Consider the following 14,420-nt stretch of genomic DNA (forward strand, 5'->3'; position numbering starts at 1 on the left):
TCTGCCCACCTCGGCCTCCCAGAATGCTGGGATTACAGCATGAGCCACCATGCCTGGCCAAATGTTATTATTTACATAAAATGTGTTTATGCACACAGTTGCTCACATGGCAATACCTGACATAATGCTGTTGGATTTCCTAAAGAAGTGTGTTTTTGTTCAAGGTATTTTGATCACAACTATAGCCTCCAAGGGAGAATTGCAGAATTGGCCTGACCTCTTACCAAAACTCTGTAGCCTGTTGGATTCTGAAGATTATAATACCTGTGAGGTAAGGATATTTGTTTCATACATAATTGGGTTTTTTCTGTTTTTCTTGTCATGTTGTGTATTAGCAGCTTTTGGGAAAAATATTTCCTCTGAAACATACAGCTTCTCAAAACTTAGAAACCTAAAGTTACCTTTGTGTTATATTACATTTGTAAATCATTTATTTTTCTATAAAAACCGTTACATTATAAACCTCTTTTACTATATTTCACACAAGGACATATCTTGCTTTTCTGTTCTAAAATTATTCTTGGATGTATATGTATGTAATAAACAGTTTTTGTCAAGCTTAATCAGTTAAAGATAGAATGAAATTTACCAAATTCCTGGACCATGAGTACTTTCTTAGCTTCTCTAAATTGTTTTTATGCCTCTTATGTGAGATATCTAAGGGATGCTGAACTTGTGTTTTTTGTTGTTGTTTTTTTTTTTGAGACAGGGTCTCACTCTGTCGCCCAGGCTGGAGTGCAGTGGCACCATCATAGCTCACCTCAACCTCCTGGGCTCAAACAATCCTCCTACATCAGCCTCCCAGGTAGTGGGGACTACAGGCGTGTGCTACCATGCTAGACTAATTTTTTCTTTTCTTTTGGTAGAGATGGGGTCTCGCTGTTGTTCAGGCTGACCCTGGACTCTTGAGCTCAAGCAGTCCTCCAGCCTCAGCCTCCCAAAGTGCTGGGATTACAGGCATGAGCCACTGCACTTCACTAAACTTGTCTTCGTTTTTTTTTTGTTTGTTTGTTTCAAACAGGGTCTCGCTCTGTTGCCCAGGCTGAAGTGCAGTGGCGTAATCTCGGCTCACTGCAACCTCTGCCTCCCAGAATCAAGTGATTCTCCCACCTTAGCCTCCCGAGTAGCTGGGATTACAGGCATGAGCCACCACACCCGCCTAATTTTTTTGTATTTTTAGTAGAAACAGAGTTTCACCATGTCGGACAGGCTGGTCTTGAACCCCTGGCCTCAAATGATCCACCTGTCTCAGCCTCCCAAAGTGTTAGGATTACAGGTGTGAGGCACTGTGCCAGACCATTGTCTTAGTTTTAATCATACATTAACTCTGACCTGTGGGTTTTTTTGTTTTGTTTTCGTTTTGTTTTGTTTTGTTTTTGCCACTGATTAGATCACTAGCATCCTTTTCGTTTGGGGAGAGAGGATGATTTCTCATGGTTAGTGGATACTTAAGTATTTCTTTAATTAACAGACTTCAGATTTGGGTAGAAATCTATTTTTTGTGGAAACCATATTTGGTGTTTTGACTCTATAAAGCAGTGACTCCTCTACCTCTCAAAGAGCGGAGGTTGAAGGCAGGGCGGGCACAGGAATAAGCTGTCAACAACAAAAAAAACCCCACAGGAATAACCTAACCTAAAAGGGAAAAAAAAAAAACAGTCGGGCATGGTGGCTCACACCTGTAATCCCAAGGCCTAGGTGGGTGGATTGCGTGAGTTCAAGACCAGCCTGGGCAATGTGGTAAAACCCTATTAGAAGAAATTGGCCAGGTGTGGTGATGTGTGCCTGTGGTCCCAGCTACTCAGGAGGCTGTGGTGGCCCACACCTGTAATCCCAGCACTTTGGGAGGCTGAGGCCGGTGGATCATTTGAGGTCAGGAGTTTGAGGGACCAGCCTGGCCAACATGGTGAAACCCCATCTCTACTGAAATAAAAAATTATCCAGGCATGGTGTCGAATGCCTGTAATCTCAGCTACTTGGGAGGCTGAGGCAGGAGAATCGCTTGAACCCAGGAGGCGGAGATTGCATTGGGCTGAGATTGCACCACTGCACCCCAGCCATCTCAAAACAAAACAAAACAAAAAAGCTTTGGAAATACACTGATAAGATTAGAGATTACAGAAAAGCTAAATAATAAGTCATCATGTGACAGTTGATTGTATTTAAATAGTGCTTTGGTGTGATGGTAATAACATAAAAGAAGATCAAAATTTTAAGCAAGTGCTTTCCAAGAATAAAAAATTTAAGCTGCAGTAATTGTGAAATTGTTGAGGTAGTGTACTATATAGAAGTCATACTGTAAATAAACAATATTCCCATCCATCTGAACTAAAGATAGTGGTTTTCCAAATGTTGGTATGGAGTGATAGTTAAATGTTTGTTCTTATTTGAAATTTTTAATTGCCACATGGGTAACAAGTTCACATTTAATTTGATGTAATAGGCTTTCAGAAGTAAAGCTTTAAAAAAAAAAACCGTAATAATTAAATATGACTATTTTAGCATGACAATTAAAATTCCTGATATTTAATGCATATTAAATTGAAGACTGAAATTTAATATATTGATTAAATTTTTGGCTTAAAAATATTTTCAGATTTAGTATTTTTAAGATATTATAAAATCTAAAAGGATGTTGGGTAATTTCCTTAAAGGATTTTACCTTCTGTTGGACACTTTAAAACTGTACTATGGAGAATAAGCATCAAGTTGCTGCTGATGGCATTATATAATATAAACAGTAAAGTAGGTGGGTGGGTAGCTAGTAGGTTACATGTTATGTACAAAGGCTCTGGATTATCCCCTTTAGTATTAAAATGGTTATAGGAAAATGGTTGCCAATTTGCATTGCCTGCCCTTGCAACAGATTTTGTCACGAGTTACCCAGTGAATACTTTTATATGTAAGTAACTTTTTTTTTCTATATGTAAGTAACTTTTTTTTTTTCTTTTTTTTGAGACAGAGTTTCGCTCTGTCTCACCCAGGCTACAGTGGTGCCGTCTCGGCCCACTGTACCCTCTGCCTCCTAGGTTCAAGTGATTCTCATGCCTCAGCCTCCAGAGTAGCTGGTATTACAGGCATGCACCACCACGCCCAGCTAATTTTTTTGTTTTTAGTAGAGATGGGGTTTCACCATGTTGGCTAGGCTGGTCTCGAACTCCTGACCTCAGGTAATCCACCTGCCTTGGCCTCCCAAAGTGCTGGGATTGCAGGCGTGAGCCACGTCTGGCCTAAGTAACTTTTTAGGGGTATTAATGACCTCTCTGTGCTTCAAAAAGAAAAGTATTACAGTGGTTAAATACTCTTCTATGTAAATGTAGAGTTTTATATTTAATTTAAACAAACTGGTATTTAATTCCGGCCAACCAAAATATCCTCCACTTCTAAGTCATTTAATGCTAAAACTAAAATATACCCTTGTATTTTAACTGAGATTTTTACATACTCAGTGATATAATAATTTGTTTTAAAATTGAATATTAGAGCCAGCATGGTAGCCCACGCCTGTAATCCCAGCACTTTGGGAGGCTGAGGATGGCAGACCAGCTGAGGTCAGGAGTTGAGACCAGCCTGGCCAACATGGTGAAACCCCATCTCTACTAAAAATACAAAACTGAGCGGGGCACAATGGCAGGCACCTGTAATCCCAGCTACTCGGGAGGCTGAGGCAGGAGAGTCACTTGAACCCAGGAGGCAGAAGTTGCAGTGACCCAAGATTGTGTTACTGCGCTCCAGCCTGGGCGACAGACCGACTCCGTCTCAAAAAAAAAAAAAAAAAAAAAAAATGAATGATTAAATTTATGGATTTTAGAAGGCATTTATGAGGGCTGAGAACATTAGTCCATACAAATTAATCAGCATTCTTCAGTTTGTTTTCAAATGGCTTCATTTTTAACAAATTCTAATAATTTAAGTGTGTCTCTTACAGGGAGCATTTGGTGCCCTTCAGAAGATTTGTGAAGATTCTGCTGAGATTTTAGATAGTGATGTTTTAGATCGTCCTCTCAACATCATGATTCCCAAATTTTTACAGTTCTTCAAGCATAGTAGTCCAAAAATAAGGTACTTATATTGCCAGTACTAATTGATTAACTCTGATATAAACCTGACCATTATCTTAGTTTTCATTACCTAATGTTTTTGACATTAGCAAAAGATATTGGATGTTCCAGAGAGGTGAACTTACATAATTGAAATTGACTACTTCAGTAACAAAACCTGTGAAATGTTGACTCTTTGTGAGGAAATTTTCGTTAAACATGATAAAGGTTTTGTGCCTTTTATAGTGGTTAATTATATTCATGATAGTTAACAGGCATCTTCTAACTTCCTTTATTTAAGGCCAGGATTAGTTGTGGGTTTTTGTGTTTTGTTTTGTTTTTTTTTTTTTTTTTTTTTTTAAGCTTTGATTTTAGAATTGGGATACATGTGCAGGTTTGTTAAAAAGGCGTATTGCGTGATGCTGGGGGTTTAGAGTACAAATGAATCCATCACCTAGGTGGTAAGCGTAGTACCCATTAGCTGGTTTGGCCCTCTCCCTCCCCCTTCTTGTATTCCCCAGTGTCTGTTGTTCCCATCTTTATGTGGATGTGTACCAAATGTTTAGCTCCCACTTATAAGTGAGAACATGCAGGTATTTGGTTTTCCATTATTACAACATTATTATAATGTTGTTATTTCTGGCATAGTTGATAGGAGTTCACATTTCCAGGAAGTTTCCCCCTTTTAACATTTTAACTAAGATAATGAAAATGTAGTAATATACCTACTTCACTTTTTGTGACTGATTCTCAGTAATTAAAAAAACAGCTGGGACTGGTGGCTCATGCCTGTAATCCTAACACTTTGGGAGGCCCAGGTGGGTGGATCGCTTGAGTTCAGGAGTTCAAGACCAGCCTGGGCAACATGATGAGACCCCATCTGTACAAAAAATATAAAAATTAGCTGGGCATGGTGTCACACACCTGTGGTCCCAGCTACTTGGAGGGCCGAGGTGAGAGGATTGCTTAAGCCCAGAAGGAGGAGGTTGCAGTGGACTGAGATCGTACCACTGCACTCCAGCCTGGGTGACAGAACAAGACCTTGTCTCAAAAAAGAAAAACAGAAAAAATCCAAAAACTATATTTCTGGTAATTGATAACACCATTGCTGGATATTAAATATTAATAAATATTTTTTCACGATTTTTATTTTGTAGATGGTCATTTGATTAAAATATTAGGTAAAGTTGAGCAATTCAGAAATATTTCACCTAAAATCACAGCGCTTTGGGAGGCTGAGGCAGGAGGATTGCTTGAGGCCAGGAGTTAGAGATCAGCCTGGGCAACATAGCAAGACCCTTTCTCTACAAAAAATACGTTTAAAAAATTAGCCGAGTGTAGTGATGTGTGTGCCTATAGTCTAGCTACTCTGGAGGCTCAAGCAGGAGAATCACTTGAACCCAGGAATTCAAGGCTGCAGTGAGCTACTGTGCTCTAGCCTGAGTGATGGAATAAGACCCTGTCTGGAAAAAAATTCCGTTCCGTGAATGTTGATTAATACTCATTTGAGATTCTGTTGTACATACTTTTAGCATTTCTTTTTAATGTATATTTGGGTAAATAACTATCTGCTATAAATATATACTAAATGTATCATCCATCTTTAATATGATGTCATTCTACATTATTTAATACCTTATTAATATAGTTTAACTGGCATTTGCTATGTACTCTTAAGCGTTCTCTCTCAACATAACTGTTGGACTTCAAGAATATAAAATTAGAGTATAGGAAACTATATTGCCTAGTTCTATAGGCAATGATTAAACAATTTAAAAATAAGAACCATTTTATCAGACTTGAAGTACTCAGAATTGAATTATTCTTAGTTGATGACATTCTCATCATGGCCTACTCATATTTAGCCTTTAGTTATATATTATTTTTAATAACATAAGCAATCAGATCCACCACCTGAAACAAAATGAAGACCTTGACAACAGTCTACATCTAAATCCCAATTTCATATTTCCCTTACATTTCTTGATAGATAATTTTATTGCATGCATATGCAAAGGGTGATACATATCTTAGTTTTTAGCATTGTAAGAACTGCACAGTACTGAATGTAGACGTAGGCAACTTTAATGTTATGTTGCATTCATCTGTACTGAATCACTATAGCTCATTTTGACTCCTCTGTAATACTCCATTGCATGACAATTAGCATATTTTTTAAGTGTTGCCGATCAAATAGATATTTGGTGTTTCATTATGGTCTTGATAATACTCTGCTGTCATTAATGATGTTGAAAATCTTGTATGTTTATTGCCTTTATCTTGTTCTTGTCTCTTCCTTTTTTCTACTAGGTTATTTGTACTCCATTGATTTACAGGAATTCTCATCCTTTATCAGTTATGTGTGTAGAGAATATCTTAATCCCTTTTTGTCTTTACTAAGAGTTTAAAATGTTAAGGGCTTTTTGACATTTAAGAGCTTAATATGGCCGGGCGCGGTGGCTCTCACCTGTAATCTCAGCACTTTGGGAGGCCGAGGCAGGCGGATCACGAGGTCAGGAGATCGAGACCATCCTTGCTAACATGGTGAAACCCCACCTCTACTAAAAATACAAAAAATTAGCCGGGCATAGTGGCAGGCGCCTGTAGTCCCAGCAACTCGGAAGGCTGAGGCAGGAGAATGGCGTGAACCCGGGAGGCGGAGCTTGCAGTGAGCTGAGATTGTGCCACTGCACTCCAGCCTGGAAGACAGAGCAAGATTCCATCTCAAAAAAAAAAAAAGAGCTTAATGTATCAGGCATTTGTGGGTGTGTTACGAGATAGATAAACCTTCTGTCTTTTCCATTTAGGTAACTTTTCTTGCTGTCACTATGAAGTCCCTTTTCCCCATCATTTTAAAATGTCATCTCTGTTATATATGCTTAGTTATATGCGTGCATAGGTGTATTAATGGGCCCTTTATTTTATTCCATTGCTGTTTCAAGGCTAAAGCTTCAAATTGAATTCTGTTATATCTTAGAGCAAAAATTGGAGTGTTTTGAGGCTTTTTTCTTTTTTTAACAAGTTGCAGTTACTTGAAGTTTAGGCTGGGTGCAGTGGATCACCTGACGTCAGGGGTTCAAGACTAGCCTGGCCAACATGGTGAAACCCTGTGTCTACTAAAAATACAAAAAATTAGCTGGACGTGGTGGCGGGCACTTGTAATTGTAGCTACTCGGGAGGCTGAGGCATAAGAATCACTTGAATCCGGGAGGTGGAGGTTGCAGTGAGCCGAGATCGTGCCATTGCAACTCCAGCATGGGCAACAAGAGCAAAACTCCGTCTCAAAATAAAAAAAGTTTATAACATATTGCAATGAATTTCTACACAGCAAGGAAAGAGTTGTACAAACAGCTCAAACTATATTAAGATAATTTTTCCATATTTTTATTGTGTTCTGGCTTATCTCAACTTGAAAAAAATTTTGGGTAATGTTACTCCTGTTTATAAGGTAAATTTATATTCTGTCCCAGAATGGAATGAAAATAAGGCCTACAGTTTTACAACATATAAATTTGGCAGAACTTTTAAAATAATAAATGGCAGGGCATAGTGGCTCACGCCTGTAATCCCAGCACTTTGGGAGGCTGAGGCAAGTGGATCACCTGAGGTCAGGAGTTGGAGACCAGCCTGGCCAACATGTCAAAACCCTACCTCTATTAAAAATACAAAAGTTAGCCTGGCATGGTGGCATGCACCTGTAATCCCAGTTACTCGGGAGGCTGAGGCAGGAGAATCACTTGAACCCAGGAGGCGGAGGTTGCAGTGAGCCGACATTGCACGACTGCACTCCCTCCCGGGTGACAGAGTGAGGCTCCATCTCAAAAAAATAAATAAGAACAGTTTTACCTTATAAAAATATGAGTTGAAGAAAGGCTAAAAATCAGAATTTGACCTGGAATATGCAGACTTTCAGGATGAGAAATTAGAATTGAAAATATACATGATTTAGCAGAATTACTCTGAGCTTACTAAATACCTCAGATGTTTCTAGGGGGAATATTTTCTAATAATCTATAAGGAAGAGATCATATTGGAAAAAAAATTCATTCTTCACAAACAAATGCCATTTATATAGTATCAGATCTAATTAACAAATTGATGTTGATTATGAATATGTGACATGAGTAATTACTCTGCCTTTGTTATTGCCTTTGATTACCAGAAATCAATACAAGGAAGTTTTATTTTTATATACACAGATATCCATAGCATTCCAAGTTTATCATCTGTATTTCTGGCCTAGATCTGATTCCTTTTATTGGGAAATGATATTTAGAGCTTACAGTAGGACAGTAGGAATGCCTTTTCTCTTCCTTATAAATTCTAGAATTGTCAAGTTTTATGAAAAGCCTTTTTGGAATTTACATTGGAATAACATTAAATTTGTAGATCAACTTAGGAGAAATTGTCATTTTCACAATACTAATTGCTTTTTTTTTTTTTTTTTTTGAGATGGAGTTTCACTCTTGTCTCCCAGACTGGAGTGCAATGGCATTATCCCTGCTCACTGCAACCTCCACCTCCCAGGTTCAAGCGATTCTCCTGCCTCAGCCTCCCAAGTAGCTGGGATTACAGGCGCATGCCATCACTCCCAGCTAATTTTTTTATTTTTAGTAGAGATGGGGTTTCACCATGTCGGCCAGCCTGGTCTTGAACTCCTGACCTCAGGTGATCCGCCCACCATAGCCTCCCAGAGTGCTGGGATTATAGGCATGAGCCACCATGCCCGGCCAATTGCTTGTTTTTAATAAAGTTTTATACTTTTCTTTTTAGAGGCTTTGAACATATTATATTAAATGTATTCCCAGGCACTTGGTCTTATGATACTATTGTAAATGGTAGCATTTAAGTTACACTTTCTAGTTTTTTTCTTCATTGCTGATGTATAGAAACTATATTAAACTTCTAAAGAAAGCATATCAAACTGTTTTTTTTTAATTTAAAATGTAAATCCTAACTGTTCCCAAGTTTCTAAAAATTGTTTGGGGAGGCTAGTAGTAGGTGCCTCTGGAGGTTGGGGATAGGAGAGATTTCTGCCTTTAAATTTTGCCTCACATGCACACAAAAAAAATGCAAGTTAAAATATTTTTGTTGTTGATTTAAAGGCCCTTTAAAAGACTTTATTGTATTTTTTTTCCATTTGTTTACTATGCCAAGTACTTAACATATGTATTAGCTCATGTAGTTTAATCCCCCCAACAGATGAATGAATTGTAGATTGTTGTTGTTGTTTTTGAGACAGAGTTTTTTGGGTTTTTTTTTTTTTTTTTTTTGAGACTGAGTCTCACTCCATCGCCCAGGCTGGAGTACAGTGGTGTGATCTCGGCTCACTGCAACCTCCGCTGCCCGGGTTCAAGCGATTCTCCTGCCTCCTGCCTCCTGCCTCAGCCTCCCAAGTAGCTGGGATTACAGGCATGCATCACCAGGCCTGGCTAATTTTTGTATTTTTAGTAGAGGCAAGGTTTCAGTGTTGGCCAGGCTGGTCTAGAACTCCTGACCTCAAGTGATCCGCCTGCCTCAGCTTTCCAAAGTGCTAGGATTACAGGCGTGAGCCACTGCGCCCAGCCAGTAGTAGTTTTATAGAATGAGAAAAACAGACTTTAAAGCATAGGTAGCTTACCCTGTGTTGCACATTTAAGTGGTTGAGCTCCCCATAGTATGCTTTTTTCACTTAATGTTATCTTAGTAAATGTTTATGTGCTTTGCTGTAACTGCAGAACCAAAAATCAACTGTTTTTGGCACAGTGGTTAAGACAAAGAAAGGTTTTCATGGGGTTATATTTCAGAAGAGGAGACAGGACAGATAATGAATAAGTAATATGATTTCATACAGTGATAAGTACAATGGAAAAATAATGAGATCAGGGATAGACAGTGATTCAGAGATACTTTATATAAATGGCTCTCTGTAAAGGAAACATTTGTGCAAAGACTGAACAAAGTAAGGAAGTGAGTCTGAAAGGTGGTGAAGAATGTTTAAGACAGAACAGCAAGTGAGAAGTCTCTGGAATTAGGAATCAGCCTTTTAGAGTGACAAAAGAAAGAAACTTTGGGCTGTAGCAGCATAATGGGAATTGAAGTTAGGGGGTAAGGGAGGAGCCACAGTATAAAGGAATGTCTAGGCAAGTAGTCAGCAAACTATGTCCCATGGAGCCAAATTTAGCCCATGACCTGCAAGGTAAGGATGATTTTTAAATTTAAGAGGTTGTAATTAAGAGGGAAAAAAATGACAACAAAGGTCTTCATGTGGCCCACGAAGCTTAAAATATTTACTGTTTGACCTTTTGTAGAAAAAGTAGATTGTTTCATTGCAGCAATCTGAATGAGAGTATAGTGTGGTCTGTGTGTGTCAAACAGGCTGTAGTGGGGTTTGGCACAATGGAAGTCAGGAAACCAAGTACAGCCTATTTCGTCAACCCTAGTAAGGGATCAGAGATCATGGCTTGGATGAGAGAAGTGAAAGCAGTGAGAAATGATTAGATTAAGAGTAAATTTTTAGAGGTGGTGCCAATAAGAACTGCTGACCAGAACACATGGACTATTCTCCATTTTTAGTTTCAAAAGGAATGTTTACCTATCATTTTTAAATCTGTAGGTATCTAAAAAAAAAAAGTTTGCCCCTCCCCAGCCTCCACTCTTTAGGGGTATGCACTATTAAAAATTTGCACATGTCCTTTCTAACATTTTTCAGTTGCTTAGAAATACATATTGCTCTGCAACTTGCATTTTGCACTTAATATATCATTCAAATTCTTTCCTTGTTGATACAGAAGTTTGACTTATTCTTTTTAGTGGGTATATTGATAGACATACCGTAATATTTTTATGGAGGAATGTTTTTACCAATTTTCTATAGATAGAACAAAGTTACAATCAGCATATGTTAAATTTTAAACTTTGTTTCTAGGTCTCACGCTGTTGCGTGTGTCAATCAGTTTATCATCAGTAGGACTCAAGCTCTGATGTTGCACATTGATTCTTTTATTGAGGTAAGACTTGTTCTTGTCTCCCTCCCCACCCCCCAACTGTTTTTTCGAGAAGGTTAGGTGATGCTAACTGCATGTAGTTTTGCTTTAAAACAAGAATCATTTATAATTCTAAACCCAATATTTAATTAAATGATTTCTGATAGTATTAAAACTGGATATGGGATAGACTGTAACTTTTGTTAGCTGAGAAAGCACTTTTACTAATTTTTCTACTTGTATCATTCTACAAACACTGGTTTTGGTGGCGGGGGATGTTTAGTATCTTGACTACTTCAAAAAATTTTTCCTTCAATATACTGTTCAAATGGCATATGGAAACCAAGTCCCTCAGCTCATGCAGTTTTTGAAATGCGAAAAATTGGTGAGGTTAGATTAAGTTGATTTGGTAGAATCTGAAGGCACAGACTACAAGGACAGTATTTTCCATTGGTTTCCATTGTAAAATTAGAGGCATCAGGAATAATAGACTCTTAAAGGTATTTTGAACTTTCTGATAAAAGCGGAAAGAAAGCATAATTTTCTGGCCAGGAACCATAAGCACCACAATTTCTTTTCAAAATCTCTGCCACTTGATAACAATTAAAAGGATTGTTAAAGTTCCTTAAACACCTTCACTTTTATTTTCATGAAATGGAATTTTAGAAGTCCCTTAGAAGTCAGACTGCTGATACTACTGTTGGGAAATTATAAGGAAGAGTGGGGGCGGGTTATGTTACTTTTTTTCTCGTCACTTAAATTGACCAGCTTCTTTCTGAGCATCTTTTACCAATAGACATAGAGTAGTAGCCATAAAGATCCTTTAGCCATTTACAAGTTAAAACCAAAATGTGTCTTAAGTAGTTTTACTGACTACTACCTGCTATGGAACAGATACTGTGTTTGATACTAGGGATACTTAAACTTTATGCCCGCAAGGTGTTTTCTTTCAGTCTAGCCTAGAGGTGGTATAATGTAGTGGATAATACTAGAGGTCTGGAGTAGACTATTGGTGTTCAAATCCCAGCTTCTCAGTTTAGTAGCTTTTAACCTTAGATGCTTTATTTAACTGATGTTTTCTTTATATCATCTGTAAAATGAGTCAATAATTGACCTACCTTGTTGGATTGTTATAAACCTAGTTGATATAAGTAAGTTGGAACAATGCCTGCCACAGAGTAAGCCAGCACTTCATGTTAGCTGTTAAAGTATTAATAGTAGTATTTCTGTTGCAATTATATCCTGGTGTTTTCTTTTGGTATTACTCTTTCACAGTTAAATAAAGGGGACAGTGATAGACAAACCAGCACCTTATAAGGAAATATAATCTAAAATAAATGAAATTGAATTATCTCTGAAAATAAAAATTTCATAGGACTGTACTCAGCAAGTGAGGCAGAAACATTTTCTAACATTTTAAAGTATTTTGCTTTACTATTAAATATGTTAATATTTGTTTACTACTTGATAGTACTACAGGATTTAGCCAGTTCTCCACCCTACAAAAACAGTAAACCTCTAGAGGAAGTGCCTCTAACATATAGTAGGCCCTCAATAGCAATTTGCCAAGTGAATAAGTAAACTAATTTTCTTCACTTGCCATTGTTTTCATGGTATGTCTGCTAAGTCTAACATATTGATGAAAAGTTTATTGGTTACCAGTACATGGCTATAATGTATAACCTTGGCAAAACTGGGTATTCATTGACAGTAGTAACAAAACTGACAAATGCAAGATGATGGCATTGGGTATCCCCACCCCCAACCCAGTTGCTGTTCTCTAGAGTAAATTAATGAAATCTTTTAATAAAATTTAATGGAGGAGGTACTGTTAATGGCAATGCCTGCTGAGAAAACAGTGCTCTTTTCTATGTAAAATACAATTAAAACAGGAACTACGTAGTTTTGAGTGTCAAATGTGGAAGCAGGACTTGGGGAAATCAACATTTTAAAAATGCTGCAATAGTACTTCACACAGTGTCCCATTTGATCATTGAATTTCTCCTCTTTCTTGTAATGAGATTTTAGGTTCATTTTGTAGAGATTTCTGTGATTTCCCGGAAAAAGACAGTGGGACACGTTGGATGTTACTTACTTTTTAAATGCTTGTTTTACTGCTTTTAATACATGTATGTGTAAATAAAGTAAGACTTTATGTGTGACATGAGGAAGGCTTCATTGGTTTTCCTCTCACATCCCCACTCTGAGAGATGTCTTTTTCTTCTAGTGGAAGCTTGTTGGTATAGGGAAATGAATGTGTGAACTCTGATTCCATGAAAGCCAGATTCAGATCTTCTGCTGGTTTTCAAGTTACTTAACTTCTATTAATTTCTTTCCTTATTTGTAAAATTGAATAATAACATCTTAGAGTTTTGAAGATTAAACAAAATAGTCTATTGTCCATTCAGACATTGCTTTTTACCTTGCAGACGGGAACAGCATAATATGTATTACTAATTTTATTGAACATCACTTTAGGGTTAAGTTAGAAAATCAGTATATATTAATATTTGCCGATTATTGAATCTGTATCACCTTTTTATAAATCTTGAATCTATTACCACCTCTCACCTTAAAAATCAGGGTTGGTAGGGAATAGTCTTTTGTCTCTGCTTCTGGGTGAGCAAACAAATGCTCCTATGTCCTAATGACATGGTTTCTTAAAAACTAAAAATTTCCTCAAAGTACAACTGATTGTACTCTATCAGAAAAGAATAGCTCTTCATCTTTTATCAAAATCATAATCTTTGTCAGTTATCATTTCACATTTAATTCTTATAATCTAATATTGTAGGCCAATTCAGTCAGTTTTTGGTACCTTCGCAGGGTTTCTTTAAATGTCACCAACTTGCAGATTACTTATAACTTGTGTGTAAGCCTTTCTAAAACTAGAAAAAATTATTTCTTGTGCAACAGAATCTCTTTGCATTAGCTGGTGATGAAGAACCAGAGGTACGGAAAAATGTGTGCCGAGCACTTGTGATGTTGCTCGAAGTTCGAATGGACCGCCTGCTTCCTCACATGCATAATATAGTTGAGGTAACACTGGCTAAAATAAAGGCTCTTTCATCATCTTTTCCCTAAGAGAAATACTAGATAGAAAATACAACATACCGGATGGGAAGGGGACTATAAAATAATTAGGATTGTCTTAAAATTATAAGTTATCTTTGTGAGGAGTTTTGTATTTCTGGGTATAGTTGTACATACTGTATAACTTTGGAAGTGTTTTAAGTAGTATGTTATCTAGAGCCTCCTTTTCACTTCCAAAGTTCCATATGGTAGAGAGAAGGGAGGATCTTTTTTAAAGGATGCAGTCTAAGATCTGTTAAAAGGCTAGCATTCATGGTATGCAGCAACTCCTGTTTTAAAACTTTACACATGGCTGCATAAGGTAGGCCTGTTTTTTCTTTGA

At 37.4% G+C, this 14,420-nt stretch overlaps 1 protein-coding gene across 5 annotated transcripts in view; it reads left to right on the forward strand.

The window, feature by feature from the left end:
- The window catches only part of TNPO1 (transportin 1), a 99,348-nt gene that overhangs the window by 47,054 nt on the left and 37,874 nt on the right, over positions 1-14,420 (forward strand). For all 5 annotated transcript variants that reach the window (XR_004026819.1, XM_030799139.1, XM_003266050.3 and 2 more), the window contains exons 5-8: positions 165-271; positions 3,929-4,062; positions 10,948-11,029; positions 13,922-14,044. Coding sequence is in view for 4 of the 5 variants with exons in the window: in XM_030799139.1 (XP_030654999.1) it covers positions 165-271; positions 3,929-4,062; positions 10,948-11,029; positions 13,922-14,044 (446 nt within the window). In the remaining variant the exon portion in view is untranslated. The remainder of the gene's footprint in view (positions 1-164; positions 272-3,928; positions 4,063-10,947; positions 11,030-13,921; positions 14,045-14,420) is intronic.

The sequence above is a fragment of the Nomascus leucogenys genome, chromosome 18 (assembly GCF_006542625.1).
Source record: "Nomascus leucogenys isolate Asia chromosome 18, Asia_NLE_v1, whole genome shotgun sequence".
In the NCBI taxonomy this organism is placed as follows: domain Eukaryota; kingdom Metazoa; phylum Chordata; class Mammalia; order Primates; family Hylobatidae; genus Nomascus; species Nomascus leucogenys.